The following is an 18,090-nucleotide window of genomic DNA, read 5'->3' as shown; positions in this document are numbered from 1 at the left end:
TTACATATTTGATCATTAATTGCTATATTAAGTTTCCAAAAAAATCCAGTTTTGCAGTTGAAAAATCAGTATTCACAATTAGTTTCTAAAACCATAATTAGTAACTTTAATGACCAATTATTAATTGAGTCAATTATTTAAGTTATCCAATTCTTTACGTTCATGCTTGCAATAGCTAAATATACCCTAAAAACCAATCTCATGACACAATTCGAAAAATAAATTATTACAAACCAAACAATAAAAATATAAAATTAAATATTTTATTTAATAGAATCGATACGAGACCCCCAAATTGCCAAATCCAAACCTTAACCTTACGGACTACTTGAGAAATGTTAAACTAATAGGATAAGCTTAAAAAACCCACTGTGAGTCTTAATCAAAAGTGAATAAAGTATGCAGAACTTACAAATCATCCAAGAAACCCGTTTAATAATTGAGCACAAAAGCTAATAGGTTGTCGATAATTACAGTGGTACTCAAAATTCACACTTTCATGGTGCTTCCAATAGTTATGCATATGCATGCTTGAGAATGACAATGCAAAAAGTCCTACCCATCCATCCGTTACACAACACGTGTTCTCCAGAACCTGTCTACCAAATCACCAAAATAATTCGGACCCGTAGCTCAGTGTGGATAAACCAACAATAAAAGTTTGCAAATAAGCTATCAATAACGTGGATGAGCCACCAAAAATGTAGATAAACTACCAATAAATTATAGTAAACCTCTAATAATGTAGACAAGTTTCCAATAAGATGTAGACGATGTTGCCAATGATGTGATCAAGCCATCAACATCCAATAACTCCTACAATACTCGGGGGTGTGGTATACCAACAACAATATTATAGATATACCACCAATACTCCACGAAACTCCTCCGTCAGCAATCAATCTCAATCCTCATGCAATGCAATATAATATGTCATGTATGTAGCATGATCATGCTTGATAGAAACAACAATTGTCTAGTGCAGTGTCATGTTATAACAAGTGATCAATAAATTAGTGACACTGGTATGTTTTCATACGTTCAAAAAGTCAGAACAACAAGCATGTAATCATGCATTCAGGATACGAGAAAGCAATACAATAGTGTACATTAGCATATTACACATATTCGTTTATAGCAAACAAGCCAGTAGACACATTCGATCAAATTAAGTGAACACATACATGCATTCAACTAGTATAGAATAGGCAAGGCACATGGCCCTCATGCCTTTGTTCTTGGGAGCGCCCATTCACCCCTAAAAGGCCTTTTACAACATAAGTGTTGTTACCCCTTTATATAGCCAAGGTCTCTCCCGTGCTTTTCTGATGTGGGATTTGCGTAGGGTATTACAAACATCTTCAAACATATCATTCACTACAATGAATTTGACTAAAAAGCTTGAACTTGATTCAGTAATTATCGAGCCAAGCTTTAGCTATCAATTGAGTAAAATTCAAGCTTAGAAATACTTGCTTGAACAACTCATGAGCCTTATCGAGCCTTTCATTTTTAATATATATTTTAAATGTTTTAATATTATTAAATAATGTATTCATCTTTAGTATATATTATTAACCTTAAACTTAATTATTAGGCTAAGCTTGAGCTTGAATATACACAAGCTTTATCTACCTCAAGTTTGAGCTTAAGCTTGAAATTCTTAAACAAGCTTAATTAGTGTTTAGCACTTATCTGATACCAACTGTTAATGAGTTTTGATTCACTATTAGTACATTAATTTTAAAAAAAATTATATTATATATTTCATTTCAGGCCTTAAGAGTACAATTTTAATTAGCATATAAATATGACTGCTTTTCAAAAAAAAAATTAAAGGTAACTAGAAAGCACATCTCAAGGCCTTCCATGAACTTATGCATGTGAAGCTTAAAAGAGGAAGAATCCAAAAATAGTTACAACACCGACAATGCAAGTGGTGGCCTTTATTTCAATGGCATTAGAGGGTGTTGGTGCTAGTGCAAGGGTCTCACTATCAACAACATCACCCATGCTTTTGGGGCTAAGAGAAGGGGAGTCAAAACCTTCATCATTGGCAGTTGGTGAAGGAGGTGATGAGACCTCCTCAGGAGACTCAACCTCAAAAAAGTAACCTTCGTTGGCATTAGGGTTTTCGCTTTGACTAGGGCTAGGGGAGAGGAACTAGAAGAGCTCTTTGGGGCTCCAGAATGAGATGACTTAGGTGCTCCTTCTTCAGACTTTGATGGTGACAAAGATGAGCCATTGGAGGATTGTAACTGTGACTTAATAGAAAGGGACTTGGGGGAAGAAACTAGAGAAGAAGTAGAAGTCTCAATGCTTATTTCACGATCTCTCAAATGTTGAGTTTCCATTATTAGAGTGATTTGTATGGTTGAACTTATCTATAACTTGCTTGCTTGTATGGTTGATCATGGGCGAATAGATTACTTGTAGACCTGTTTAAGGCTTTTTTCTTAAATATCTCTAAGCCTAAAAGAGTGCCTGGTATTTGGGGGAAAAATGGGCTTTAGCTTCAATATTCAAGTTGCCAACTTGGTTAGACATATTTTCCAATTTTAAAATTTATTCCTTCTTTCACTCTAAAACCACTAAATCTCTTTGTTAATATCTACTCATCCTCCCCTTTAAAATACCCATTGTGTAACACCCTTTGCATGACCCGATCGCTGGGTCCGAGCTATAGGATGGCACATTCGTTGCCGGAGAAACTATAGTCAATTATTCTAAAACATAATCATTCAAATATACAATTATAAATTAAACACATTTGCGTTATGATACATAATCAAATCCGAGTCTTAATCGGGTTTACGAAATCTTTTTTGTTGACTTGAAAATAAAAGTAGACCAAAATGTAAAGTTTCAAAATCTCTTGGTCGACGTTGTGACATCGCCAAATAGTTTGTAACATCGTGACTTTAGTCCACTCGATGTCGTGACTGACTCATGTCGGCTGAAGTTACGATGAAGATGATTAATCTTTGGGACGTGGGCACTATTTTTGGTAAAATTTGAGTCATTTTATAGCTATTTCAAGCTTCCGAACAAACCAGCCAATTTACACTTTTATGATTCACAGCCACCTATTTCAACTTACCGTTCCATTTATTTTCTAATATAACCTCCCCAACCTAGCCCAGAAGTTAAAACTAGATTTTGAAGGTCATATGGACTAGCCCAAAAGAAACATGCAGACTCTCGTAAACTTGTTTTCAAAACATTCGCTTAATTTTCAAGAAACCCTAGTGGGCATCTCTTTTTTATTTTTAAATAAAATTAATTTTGCCAAGTTCAATTAAAATTCAAATTAAAAAGATTTTCATTAAATTTAAAAACATATTACATATTTGATCATTAATTGCTACATTGAGTTTCCAAAAACTCCAGTTTTGCAGTTGAAAAATCAGTATTCACAATTAGTTTCTAAAACCATAATTAGTAACTTTAATGACCAATTATTAATTGAGTCAATTATTTAAGTTATCCAATTCTTTACGTTCAAGCTTGCAATAACTAAATATACCCCAAAAACCAATCTCATGCCACAATTTGTAAAACAATTTATTACAAACCAAATAATAAAAATATAAAATTAAATATTTTACTTAATAAAATTGAGACGAGACCCCCAAATTGTCAAATCCAAGCCCTAACCTTACGGACTACTTGAGAAATGTTAAACTAATGGGATAAGCTTAAAAAACCCAGTGTGGATCTTAATCAAAAGTGAACAAAGTATGCAGAACTTACAAATTATGCAAGAAACCCATTTAACAATTGAGCACAAAAGCTAATAGATTATCGGTAATTACAGTAGTACACAGAATTCACACTTTCATTATGCTTCCAATAGTTATGCATATGCATCTTGAGAATGATAATGCAAAAGGTCCTACCCATCCATCCATTATACACCACGTGTTCTCCAGATCCCGTCAACCAAATCACCAAAATAATTTGGATCCGTAGCTCAATATGGATAAACCAACAATAACATATTGCAAATAAGCTGTCAGTAACGTGGACGAGCCACCAAAAATACAAAAAACTGCTAGTAAATTATAGTAAACTGCTACTAATGTAGACAAGTTGCCAATAAGATGTAGACGATGTTGCCAATGATGTGGTCAAGCCACCAATATCCAATAACTCCTACAATACTAAGGGTGTAGTATACCGACAACAATATTGCGGATATACCACTAATACTCCACGAAACTCCTCCGTCACCAATCAACCTCAATCCTCATGCAATGCAATATAATATGTCATGTATGTAGCATGATCATGCTTGATAGAAACAACTATCGTACAGTGTAGCGGCATGTTATAACGAGCTATCAATAAATTAGTAACACAGGTATGTTTGTCATACGTTCAAAAAGTCAGAACAACAAGCATGTAATCATGCATTTAGGATATGAGAAAGCAATACAATAGTGTACATTAGCAGATTACACATATTCGTTTATAACAAACAAGCCAGTAGACACATTCAATCAACTTATGTAAACACATACATGCATTCGACTAGAATAGAATAGGCATTGCACGTGGCCCTCATGGCTTTGTTCTTGGGAGCGCTCATTCACCCCTAAAAGGCCTCTTACCACATAAGTGTTGTTTCCCTTTTATATAGCAAAAGGTCTCTCCTGTGTTTTTCCGATGTGGGATTTACCTAGGGTATTACAAACATCTTCAAACATATCATTCACTACAATGAATTTGACTAAAAAAACTTGAACTTGATTCGCTAATTATCGAGCCGAGCTTTACCTATCGATTGAGTAAAATTCAAGCTTACAAATACTTGCTCGACCAACTCATGAGCCTTATCGAGCCTTTCATTTTTAATACATATTTTAAATGTTTTAATATTATTAAATTATGTTTTCATATTTAATATATATTATTAACCCTAAACTTAATTATTAGGCTAAGCTTGAGCTTGAATACGCACAAGCTTTATCTACCTCAGGTTCGAGTATTAGTTTGAAAATTCTTAAACAAGCTTAATTAGTGTTTTAGCACTTATCTGATACCAAATCTTAATGGGTTTTGATTCACTATTAGCACATTAATTAAAAAAGTTATATTATATATTTCATTTTAGGCCTCAAGAGTACAATTTTAATTAGCATATAAATATGACTTTTTTTTTTAAAAAAAAAAAAAGGTAACTAGAGAGCACATCTCAAGGCCTTCCATGAACTTATGCATGTGAAAATAGTTACAACACCAACAATGCAAGTGGTGGCCTTTTTTTCAATGGCATTAGAGGGTGTTGGTGCTGATGCAAAGGTCTCACTATCAACAACATCACCCATGCCTTTAGGGCTAGGTGAAGGAGAGTCAGAAACTTCATCATTGGCAGTTGGTGAAGGAGGGGATGAGACCTCCTCCGAGGACTCAACCTCAAAAGAGTGTCCTTTGTTGGTGTTAGGGTTGTCGCTTTGACTAGGGCTAGGGGAAGAGGAGCTTGAAGAGCTCTTTGGGCCTCCAGGATGAGATGACTTAGGTGCTCTTTAGTCAGATTTTGATGGTGAAAAAGTTGAGCCATTGGAGTATTGTAACGGGGACTTAATAGAAGGGGACTTGGGGAAAAAAGCTGGAGAAGAAACAGATGGCGACTTTAAAGGTGAAGATGGGACTGGTAAAGGTGACGATTCGACTGCAAATTCCCTAACAACAACAATGAAAACAAGTGCAACAACAACAAGATGATATTGGCATGCCATCTTTCACTTTTGCTTTTTAATAATTTCTTATTACTTGTTATCTTTTTGTATTAAAAGATTGATATATATGTGTGTGTGTGTGAGAGAGAGAGAGAGAGAGAAGTGCTTTTCTTGTGAACTAAAATTGAACTTTTAACATCTCATAATACTATATTGAGATTTTGGTATATTATTGCTTAGGATTGTTTAACTTCTATTTGTTATGATTTTTTTCTTTGAATCAAAATTTAATTTAATAGTTAATGTTTGTTTATACTGGTATTTTTATTTGTAAATAGTAAATTAAACCAAATTTATTAGTAATCATGTTAATACTTATAACAAAACCTTTCAGTGGATACTATTTAAGAGTTTGATTTTTAGTTTGAATTTTGAGACGTACAAACTAATATTGATACTAATATTGATGAGATAGAAATTCTCACGATTTATCTTGTTTTTTATTCTAATAGGTGACTACATATCAATATACTAATTTTATTAACACATATGAAATTATAATTTAGTAATTTTATAAAATATATTAAAACTATTTATATTATATTATAATTTAAATTTAAATTTAAATTTAAATTTAAATTCAAAATATAAATAAATATAACTAAAATTTTAAATTAAAAGTAAATTCAGTTATTCGATTGACTTTGTTATATTTTTTATCTCCCATGTATTATCTAATATCTAATTATCTATCATATTCTATATGCTTCGATGGTTCCATTAAATGCAAAGAAACACGAGTTTTGAGTTCATATTATTAAGAAAGAAAAACTGAAGTCTCAATGCTTCTTTCATGATCTCTAAAATGTTGAGTTTCCATGATTAGAGTGATGTGTATGGTTGAACTTATCTATAACTTGCTTGCTTGTATGGTTGATCATGGGTGAATAGATCACTTGTAGACATATTTAAGGTTTTTTTTCTTAAATAGATCTAACCCTAAAAGAGCCCCTAGTATTTGGGGGGAAAATGGGCTTTAGTTGCAATATTCAAGTTGCCAACTTGGTTAGACCTATTTTCGTGTTTTATAATTTATTATTTTTTTCATTCTAAAGCCATTGAAGCTCTTTGTTAAAATCTACTCATCATCCCATTTTCTTTTGCTAAAATACTTATTGTGTAACGCCACTCGCCTAACCTAATCGTTTGGTCAGAGCTATAGAATGCCAGAATCGTTGTCAAATAAATTATAGTCAATTATGATACATAATCAAATATGAGTCTTAATCGGGTTTACGAAAGCTCTTTTGTTGACCCGAATTTAAAAGAAAACCAAATTATGAAGTTTCAAAATCTCAGGGCTAACGTCATGACGTCACCAAATAGTTTGTCACATCATGACTTCAATCCATTCGATGTCGCAACTTGACTCATGTCGGCTGACGTTGCGACGATGAAAATTGCTTGTTGGGACGTGGGTTTTGTTTTTGGTAAAATTTGAGCCATTTTATAGCTATTTCAAGTTTCCAAACAAACTAACCAATTTACACTTTTATGATTCACAATCACCTATGCCAAAACATGTATACACAATATAGGACAAGGTAGAAGGATACCAAAAACTTATCCAGTCAATAACATTACATGTATATGCCAAATCTATATCATATTCCATCCACCATCTAATTCAACTTACCATTAAATTTATTTACTACTATAATCTCCCCAACCTGACCCAGAAGTTAAGCCTAGATTTTGAAGGCCATATCGGCCACTGAAATGGCCCAAGAGAAACAAGCACAATCTTAGAAACTTGATTTCAAAACATTGGCTAATTTTTCGAAAAACCCTAGTGGGCATCGCTTCTTCTTTTTTTTTTCTTAATTTAATTTTGCCAAGTTTAATTAAAATTCAAATTAAAAAGATTTTCATTAAATTTAAAAACATATTACATATTTGATCATTAACTGTTATTCCAATTTTCTAAAAAATCCAGTTTTGCAGTTCAAAAATTAGTATTCACAATTAGTTTCTAAAACCATCATTTCTAACTTTAATGACCAATTATTAATTGAGTTAATTATTTAACTTATCCAATTCTTTATGTTCATGTATGTAATAACTAAATATACCCCAAAAACCAATCCCATGCCACAATTCATAAAATAAATTATTACAAACCAAATAATAAAAATATAAAATGAAATATTTTATTTAATAAAATTGAGACAAGACCTCCAAATTGCCAAATCCAAGCCTTGACCATACTGACTACCTAAAAAATGTTAAACTAATGGGTTGAGCTTATAAAACCTAGTGTGAGTCTTAATCAAAGGTAAACAGAGTATGTAGATCATACGAAGCATGCAAGAAACTCATTTAATAATTGAGCACAAAAGCTAATAGATTATCGGTAATTACAGTAGTACACAGAATTCACACTTTCATGGTGCTTCCAATAGTTATGCATATGCATGCTTGAGAATGACTATGCAAAAGGTCTTACCCATCCATCCGTTACACACCACGAGTTCCCCAAAACTCATCTACCAAATCCCTAAAACAATTAGGAGTCGTAGCTCTGTGTGGATAAACCACCAATAACAGTTTGCAAACAAGCTGTCAGTAATGTGGACGAGCCACCAAAAATGCAGATAAACTTCCAGTAAATTGCGGTAAACTGCTAATAATGTAGACAAACTGCCAATAAGATGCAGACGATGCTACCAATTGTGTGGTCAAGCCACCAATATCCAAGAACTCCTACAATACTCTAGGGTGTAGTATACTGACAACAATATTGCGGATATACTACCAATACGCCACAGAACTCCTCTGTCACCAATCAATCCCAACCCCCATGCAATGCAATATAATATGTCATGTATATAGCTTGATCATGCCTGACAAAAACAACTACTGTACAATGCAGTGGCATGTTATAACATGCGATCAAAAAATTAGTAACACAGGTATGTTTTTCATACATTCAAAAAGTCAAAACAGTAAGCATGTAATCATGCATTCAAAAATGAGAAAGCCAATAAACACACATTCGTTTATAACAAACAAGCCAACAGACACATTTGGTCAACTTAAGTAAAAACATACATGCATTCGACTAGTATAGAATAGGCATGGAATATGGCCCTCACGGCTTTGTTCTTGGGAATGCCCATTCACCCCCAAAAGGCCTCTTACCACTTAAGTGTTGTTACCTCTTTATAGAGCCAAAGTATCTACCGTGTTTTGCCTATGTAGGATTTGCCTAGTGTAATAACCCGGATTTTGCGGTTATCGGAAAAGTGTATTTTCGAGTCTTCGTTACAAAAAAAAAAGGGATCCGTAAATATTTATCAAAAATATTTAAAAAGTTCAAAGTGGTTAATTAGAGTTTAATTAAGTGAATTTAGCTTAATTAAGGATAATTGGATAAAAGGATTAAATTGAATAAAGTGTGAAAGTTTAATTATAGATTAAAAGAAAATAAAAGGACCAAAATGGCAATTATGCCATTTAGCATAAGTGAGGCAGCATATAAAATAAAAATCTAAGATTTTTACTTAGATTTTAATTAATATATATATTAGTAATAAATGATATTAAATTAATTTATTATAATTATAATATAAGATATTTATATGATAAACAAATTAATATAAAGACAAATGTATAGTAAATAAAATATACAAGTGTATAGATAAAAATACATACATTTGTAATACATGTATTAGATATTAAATAGATATTTATTAATTAAATAATTATATTATAAGATTTTATATGATAAATATATTAAATAATGACAAATGTATGGTTATAAATAGATACAAATGTACTAATAATATACACATGAATAAATAAATAATACTTATTATTCAAGTATAAATACATGTGTGTATATATAAAAAAGGAAAATAAAAAGGAAAAAAGAAATAAAGGAGAGAAATAAAGAAACAAAGCAAACGAAACAGAAAGCAGGGGAAGGAAAGAAAGAAAAAGAGAAAAGAAAGAAAAAAAGGGAAAATCAAAGGTGTGAAGCTTGAAAGTTTAATAGGTAAGTCGATTGAGCCCTTTTTACTTAATTTTGATTTTTTAGAAGCTTTGGACAAGATTTTGATGAAATTAAGTTGATATTTTGAAAAGATATTAGATTTTTAGATACTGTTCATGTTGAGTAAAATGATGAAATAAGGGTTAAATTGATATAAATTCAAGTTAGAAATGAAATAAGGATTGAATTGTAAAGTAATTCATAAGTTTTATGTTGAAGGGCTAATTTGAGGAAATTTTGAAACTAGTTAAATAAGCTGAAAATTTAGGAGTTAAATTTGAGTTGGGATGGAACTTGAATAGAAATAGAGTATGAATTAAGTTAGTAAAATTAATGGAAATTGATTTTAGGACATAATTGTGAAAATGTTGGAATTAAAGTCTAGTGCTGAAATTATGATTTCCAAAAGTTGTAAAGTAGTTTAAAGTGATAGAATAAAGTGTTAATTGAGAAAAATCAGCTCAATTGAGAGGCTAATTGAGTAGGGACGAAATTGTTATTTATTAAAGCTTAAGGGAAAAATGGTAATAAACAACTTGCACTAAAACAATATTAGACAGCAGCAGTAGACTAACTTTGAAAAATCACCATAAATTGTAGAAATCAAATTAGAAGATTAAAAAAATATGGAATTAAAACTTATTGAGTCTAGTTTCTCATAGAAGAAACGGTGTAATAAATAGATTTGTAAATCATGAGATATAATAAATTTTGTGAGACAACATCAGAATGATTTCGGGTTCCCCTGTTCTGACTTTGAAAAATCATAAAAAATTGGATAAACATAATTATGGGCTTAAATTTATATTTTTAGAATATTTAATGAGTCTAGTTTCAATATAAATAAACGATAACATCATTCGAATTCTGTACGAGGAGATAATTAATTTTTAGTGAAGAAGGGTCACAACTGTCAGACAGCAGAATAGGGGTAACTTTAAAGAATAAACTGTACTTATTGACTAAACCAAAAATTCTGAAACTTTTATGGTAAGAATATACATGAGTCTAGTTTTAGGGGAAATTAGAGGATCTTAATTTTGAGTTCTAGAGCTCCAGATATAAATAATTTAGTGACTATGACACAGATGGACAGCTTGAATATTCACAAAAGTAAATAATAAAAATTATAGATGATGTTACTTACAAGTGTGTTATATACATTAAGGATGTGGAATGGAGAGGAGGAGGAGGAAAAACATATATGAATATCCAGCTAGAATGGCTAATTTGCATGTTTTAGGCTTAAGGACTAAATTGAATAAAAGTAAAACTTCAGGGGCAATTTTGTAAAAATGTCAAAATGATCAAATTGAAGGGAATGAATTGTTTTATTATCTAAATTAATAAATTGAATGAAATTTTTAATTTAATATCGGGTGAAAATTGGGAAAATGGTAAATTACCAAAATGGCCCTAAATCTTGATATTTCTACAATTTCGCTAGGTAAGTTTATGTAACTTGAATTATATTCTTTAATGCTTGAAATATATGTTATTGATGTGAATATGATTTGAATGTTCATTGTATGAAAATTGATGAAACATTGATATATTTGATAAAATGGGAAGAAATCTCGGTTGAATGAAAGGAAATTTCGATGGATCTCTGAAAAGGAATTGGCGGTAAAAAGGATCTATCCTGGACGGGTGATCCTATCCTGATATAGCCCTCCCGAAGAATATGTGGAAAATGGATTTAGCCCGGACGGGTAATCCGAATTAGGGTCTGAATTTAGCCTGGACTGGTAATTCAGATCCAAGCTCATTAGAGTAATTGTCGTTGCAGGGGATTTAGCCTGGACTGGTAATCCCGACAATACTCTATGAGTTTATATTACAGGGGATTTAGCCTGGACTGGTAATCCCACTGTAAGGATGAGGTTCGCGGGAGTGTGCTCTCTGATATGAAATGTGTAAGACCATGGTTGAAAGATACCATGGCAACCTGATATGAAATGTGTAAGACCATGGTTGAAAGATACCATGGCAGCGTGGCATGAAATGAATAAGACCATGGTTGAAAGATACCATGGCAACATGACAGAAAATGAGTAAGACCATAGTTGAAAGACACTATGGCATCATGTCAAAGATAAATAAGACCGTGGAAGAGAGACGCCAAGATATCTGTTGAACAACTAATATTCAGGTAATATGTACCAGATGACAAATAGTTATATGAATTGGTTGTACAAAATGGTTGTGTGAAATGTTTACAGGAATTGGTCATATGGAAATATATGTACAAAATAGTTGTATGAAATAATTAAGAAGACAGATAAATGAAATAAGTATAGATACATGGAATTTAATTTATGTTAAGTTTAATACGAACTATTACCAAAGTAAATATACATAAGATATAAGGAAATGATGATGCATGAAATATTGATATAACTGTAACGCCCCAATTTTCGGGAATTCTGTGAATGTTGGCATAGGTTTAATTATGTTAGTGGGCCTCTAGAAAGCCCAAGCTTAAGATAGAACCCGACAATTTTAGTTAATTTTTGTTCCATAAGAAAAAGGGGGTGAAATGATGAAATAGGACCTATGTGAAAATGTTTGAAAATGCTATAGGCTAAATTGAAGTGGCCAAATAAATAGGAGTGCAAAATAGGAGGATTTGCATGACAAACCTCCCATTTTACATGAAGTGGCCAACCATCATGTTGTTGTAGACAAAATGTACACTTGATATCCATAATTTATGGTACAAATTGATACAAATTGATAATAGGTTAGGTAAATGTTCCATGATAATGGGTTAGGTAAATGTTTCATGATAATAGGTTAGGTAAATGTTCCATGATAATGGGTTAGGTAAATGTTTCATGATAATGGGTTAGGTAAATGTTTCATGATAAGAATATCATGTCTTTTGTATTAAAGAATTAAATGGATGAAATATGAAGTTTTATTAAAAGAAAAAAAGGGTGAAAAGAACAAAGTTTTGTCCATCTTTGTTCATCATAGCTGAAAGTTAGAGAAGAGAAAGGAGAGGAGAAAGCTCTTGAGTATTCGGTCATTAGGAGGAGCAAAATTGAAGGTAAGTTCTTGGTATCTTGCTTCTATTTTGAGGTTCATGAGTTCTTCTTGATTCTACCTTAACTCTTGAAGTATATTTTGATTTTTAGTTGTGTTGTGAGCATTTAGTCATGAATTAAAATGAAGGAAATGGTTGTTGTTTCATGTTCTTTTGATGAAAATGGAAGATATGTGAAGTTGAGCCAAACAAATGAGCATGCATGTGCCTTAGATGCTAAAGGGAAAAATCAGCTAACATGTGCTTTAAAATGATGAAATGGAGATTATGCTTAAGTAAAAATCATAGATATGTGATGATTGATTGGTGATATACATGTTTAAATAACATGCATGCAAGATAGGTGTATGAAAGAGTGATTTGGTAATAAATCTGCTTGGGACAGCAGCAGTAACGTGACTTTGGAAAATCACCATAAATTGCAGGAGATGAATTAGAAGCTGAATAAATTATGTAATTAAAGCTTATTGAGTCTAGTTTCTAATGAAATAAACAAGAACATATTTTGAATTCTGTACAATGAGAAATTTGATTCGTAATGAAGGGTGGTCAGATTAGTCAAACAGTGAAACATGGGAAACTTTGAGAAAATTCTGGTATTGATTGGCTTAACCAAAAATTCTGAAAATTTTATGGATAGAAGATACATGAGTCTATTTTCAGGGAAAATTAACGGAACTTGATTTGGAGTTTCGTAGCTCCAGTTATAAATGATTTAGTGACTGTTGCTCAGGAAGACAGCTTGCAGTGAAATTATGATTATGTGGTAAACATTGACAAAAATTTGTTAATGAGTTGCTTATTGATTTCTTATAAGCTTACTATGATATGTAGGTGTGGTTGACTGAATATTGTAAGGGGTTAATACGTAGTTCGTATTTGAATAGTTAGATTAACGTGTTAGTAATCCAATTGTAGGCAGTTCGTGTGTGGATCTCGTCAGCATATCGTTGCAAACAGGTGTGTAACTAACACCCTCTTTCTTAGTCTGGATCGGCAAAAGTCGAAAAGCCGAAATGCCGAAAACCGGTATTTTGTAGATTTGCGAGTGTGCAAATGCTCGTAAGGTAAATCGATTAATGTTTTTGGTAAGCTGCAAAATTTGGACTGCAAAGTGCATGATTTCTGTGCCATCGATATTTTTGGGCTTAATGGGCCAAAATTGGAATGATGGGCCAACGGGCCCAATTCGGTAAGAACCCTCGGTACGTGATTCTGTTAGTACGTGAAAGGTAGGAATATGCATGAAAAACCCTAAAATTGATAAATTACTGAAATACCTTTAAAAGTGGAAAATTTACAGTTTTACCCCTAGTAGATAAATTACCAAAATACCCCTAGGGTTAAATTGACCTAAATGCATGTTTGACTGTTGTTATTTACTGCATGCCATGTTGTTATTATCTGATGCATGGGACTGGGATATTGACGGAGGAAGTACTGAAAGTGGCTTGTCCACGTACTGGAGGCTTTGCCTCAATTTATTTGATAATCGAGCGAGCAATCTTGCCGCAATGTGGAGTGTTGGGCTGGGTGGGTTGAGCTATCCCCACATGGAGTGTATGGCTAGTACGGGTGGAGTGTAGTGGTTGGTGGGTTGAGTAGTCTCCCCAAATGGGTTTGCATATGTTATTGATGTTGCATGTATTTTGAAATGGGCCTATGGGCCATACTGTTATCTGAATAAGGGGCTAAGGCCCAATTTATTGTAATCTGAAAAGGGCTCTGGCCCAGTACCACTATTACCTGAATGGGCTTAGGCCCAATAGGCTTGAGCTGACTTGGGCTTTGAATGGGTTTTCCTTACACACTGAGTTTCCCCAAACTCACCCTTTTATTTTCATCCACGCAGGAAATCCCCAACCATAGTGGGCTTGGAGCTGTGAGGGAATTCGGAGTGGCCACCCGTTCTGAAAGTTTGATTTTCTTCTGGTGAACTGAACATCATTTTAATTACGTTTGAGGTTTTGGGCTTTTAAATGTAATAAGGCCGCTTATTTATTTTTGGTGGTTTTTAATATGTATTACTAAGATAGGTAATACTTATTTTAACTGTTGAAATTGGATGGCTTTAGGGCGCGTTTTCAAAAACAACAATTGATTTCAAAATAACACGACAACAAGCAAAGCTTCCGAATGAAAGTATTTTCCAAAATTAATCACTTTTCCTAAAATGACTTAATCGAATCAGTTTCCTAGAAATATCCAGGGCGTTAAGGTGTGGCAATGGCGGTATGCATGTCTAGGATTGGATCCGAAGGAGCTTGGTACTTAGCGATCCGATGGACTCACCACCTCTTTTCCGGTTTCCTACCGGTGCATGCTTCCATTCACCTTAACCCTTAATGAATTAATCTTTTGAACATCAAGTACGATTTTCTGGACTTAGAATTGAAATTTTTTTTTTAACATTTTTGATGTGGCATGTCGGATCTGGCCATAACTTCTGGGCCGGGTTTGGGGTGCTACAATAACGAAATGAATGATATATGCTTATGAAGAAATAGTAAGAGAATAATATATTTTGTGACATGTACATATATAATTATCTTTGATATGTTGATATAAGGAAATTATGTAAGTTGAGACTATTATTGAACTTAAGTGTGATATGTTGAGAAAATAGGTATATCATTGTTGAATTTATATGAAGTATGTGCAAGTATACTAACATTGTTGTTGTATGGTGCTTAGACAAGTGCGAAGCTATTGATTGAATGGTAACATGTTTAATTATAAGGAGCATTGAAATGGTAAGTACTTAGATGAAAATATAATTTAAGATTTTGCGAAATTTTTTTATGATCCCGATTTAATTCCAGTTGGTTTTTAATGTATGTTTGGGGCTTCGAGGACCCAATAGAGGAACGTTATGGTTATTTTCAAAATATGAACAATAAATGACTCAAAATTATCTGAAAATGTTTAGTAAACTCCGGTAATGCCTCGTACCCTATTCCGGCAATTGATACGGGTTGGGGGTGTTACACCTAGGGTGTTACAAACATCGTCAAACATAGCATTCACTACAATGAATTTGACTAAAACACTTGAACTTGATTCGGTAATTATCGAGCCGAGCTTTAGCTAGAAACCAAGTAAAATTCAAGCTTGGAAATACTTGCTCGAACAGCCCATGAGCCTTATCGAGCCTTTCATTTTTAATATATATTTTAAATGTTTTTAGATTATTAAATTATGTCATCATATTTAATATATATTATTAATCCTAAACTTAATTATTATGCTAAGCTTGAGCTTGAATACGTACAAGCTTTATCTACCTCAAGTTCGAGCTTAAGTATCAAAATTCTTAAACAAGCTTAATTAGTGATTAGCACTTATTTGATGCCAGATGTTAATGCGTTTTGATTCACTGTTATTACATTAATTAAAAAAAGTATATTATAAATTTTATTCCAGGCTTCAAGTGTATAATTTTAATTAGCATATAAATATGAATTTTTTTTAAAAAAATTAAAGGTAACTAGATAGCACATCTCAAGGCCTTCCATGGACTTATGCATGAAGCTTAAAAGAGGAAGAATCCGACTATAGTTACAACATCGACAATGCTAATGGTGGCCTTAATTTTAATGGCATTAGAGGGTGTTGGTGCTAGTGCAGAGCTATCACTATCAACAACATCACCCGTGCTTTTAGGGCCAGAAAAAGAGGAGTTAGAAACTTCATCATTGGCAGTTGGTAAAGGAGGGGATGAGACCTCTTCAGGAGACTCAACCTCAAAAGAGTATCCTTTGTTGGTGTTAGGGTTGTCACTTTGACTAGGGCTAGGGGAAGATGAGCTTGAAGAGCTCTTTGGGGATCCAATATGAGATGACTTGGGGTCTCCTTCGTCGGATTTTGATTGTGAAAAAGAGGAGCTATTGAAGGGTTGTAACAGTGACTTAATGGAAGTGGACTTGGGGGAAGAAGCCAGAGAAGAAGCAGATGGTGGCTTCAAAGGTGAAGATGTCTTGGAAGGGACTGGTGAAGGTGGTGACTCGACAGCAAATACCCCAACAACAACCATGAAAACAAGTGCAACAACAATAAGATTTGGCATGCCATCTTTCACTTTTGCTTTTTAATAGTGTTGTATTACTTGTTATCTTTTTATTAAAAGATTGATATATATAAAATTTGTATGTAAGAGAAGTGCTTTTCTTATGAACTAAAATTGAACCTTTAACATCTAATAATACTATATTAAGATTTTGTTCTATTGTTTACTAGGCTTGTTTAACTTGTATTTGTTATGAATTTTTCTTTGAAATCAAAATCTAATCTAATAGTTAATGTTTGTTTATACTGATATTTGTCTTTGTAAATAGTAAATTAAACCAAATTTATTAGTAATCATATTGATACTTATAGCAAAACCTTTCCATGGTGACTGTTTAAGAGTTTGATTTTTTAGTTTGAATTTTGAGACGTACAAATTAAGATTGATGAGATAGAAATTCTCAGGGTTTATTTTGTTTTTATTCTAATAGGTGACTATATATAAATATGCCAGTTTTATTATCACATATGAAATTATAATTTGGTAATTTTATAACATATATTTAAAACTATTTATATTATATTAGTATAAAATTTTAAATTTAAATTCAAAATATAAATAAATACAACTAAAATTTTAAATTAAAAGTAAAATTAATTATTTTGTTCACTTTTTTATATTTTGTATCTTCCATGTCTTATCTAATATCTAATTATCTATCATATTCTATATGCTTTAATGGTTCCATTAAATGGAAAGGAACATGGTTTTGAGTTCATATTACTAGGAAAGAAAAACTAAAGTCTCAATGCTTATTTCATGATCTGCCAAATGTTTAGTTTCTACGAGTAGAGTAATTTTTACGGTTGAACTTATCCATAAATTGCTTGCTTTGATGGTTGGTCATGGGTGAATTAATCACTTGTAGACTTGTATAAAGTTTTTTTTTAAATATTTTTAAGCATAAAAGTGCGCCTAGTATTTAGGGGGGGCGGGGGGGATGGGGTTTTGCTTGAATATTCAAGTTGCCAACTTGGTCAGACGGATGTTCCAATTTTATAAAATTTTATTTCTTTCACTTTAAAGTCCTTGAAGTTCTTTGTTAAATTCTACTGATACTCTCCTTTTCTTTTTGCTAAAATACACAGTGTGTAACACCCCTTGTCTGACCCAATCACCAGGTTTGAACTAAAGGATGTCACATTCTTTTCCGGAGCAACTACAGTCAATTATATAGTAACATAACCATTAAAATATATAATTATAATTTAAAATAATTTGTGTTCTGATACATAATCAA

The 18,090-nt window shown here is 32.5% G+C and overlaps 2 protein-coding genes and 1 long non-coding RNA gene across 3 annotated transcripts; 1 reads left to right on the top strand and 2 right to left on the bottom strand.

Moving 5' to 3' along the window:
- Positions 1-1,890: 1,890 nt before the first annotated feature.
- Positions 1,891-5,741, bottom strand: LOC108472214 (uncharacterized). The gene is made up of 3 exons (XM_017773721.1): positions 5,578-5,741; positions 5,238-5,526; positions 1,891-2,163 (listed from the first exon to the last, which is right to left on the bottom strand). The coding sequence occupies exons 1-3, from the start codon at positions 5,739-5,741 to the stop codon at positions 1,891-1,893; spliced, it is 726 nt and encodes a 241-aa protein (XP_017629210.1).
- A 6,871-nt stretch (positions 5,742-12,612) lies between these two features.
- On the top strand, positions 12,613-14,881 carry LOC128289422 (uncharacterized). Its single transcript, XR_008279069.1, has 3 exons — positions 12,613-12,787; positions 13,703-13,744; positions 14,637-14,881. It is a non-coding gene; the product is annotated as an uncharacterized LOC128289422 (long non-coding RNA).
- A 1,435-nt stretch (positions 14,882-16,316) lies between these two features.
- On the bottom strand, positions 16,317-16,850 carry LOC108472215 (uncharacterized). The gene has a single exon (XM_017773722.1). It carries the CDS (start codon positions 16,848-16,850, stop codon positions 16,317-16,319), a length of 534 nt encoding a protein of 177 aa, XP_017629211.1.
- Positions 16,851-18,090: the final 1,240 nt, after the last annotated feature.

The sequence above is a fragment of the Gossypium arboreum genome, chromosome 2, assembly GCF_025698485.1.
Source record: "Gossypium arboreum isolate Shixiya-1 chromosome 2, ASM2569848v2, whole genome shotgun sequence".
In the NCBI taxonomy this organism is placed as follows: Eukaryota; Viridiplantae; Streptophyta; class Magnoliopsida; order Malvales; family Malvaceae; genus Gossypium; species Gossypium arboreum.
The sequence above is the reverse complement of the archived record's forward strand: the minus strand, read 5'-3'. Positions and strand labels throughout refer to the sequence as shown.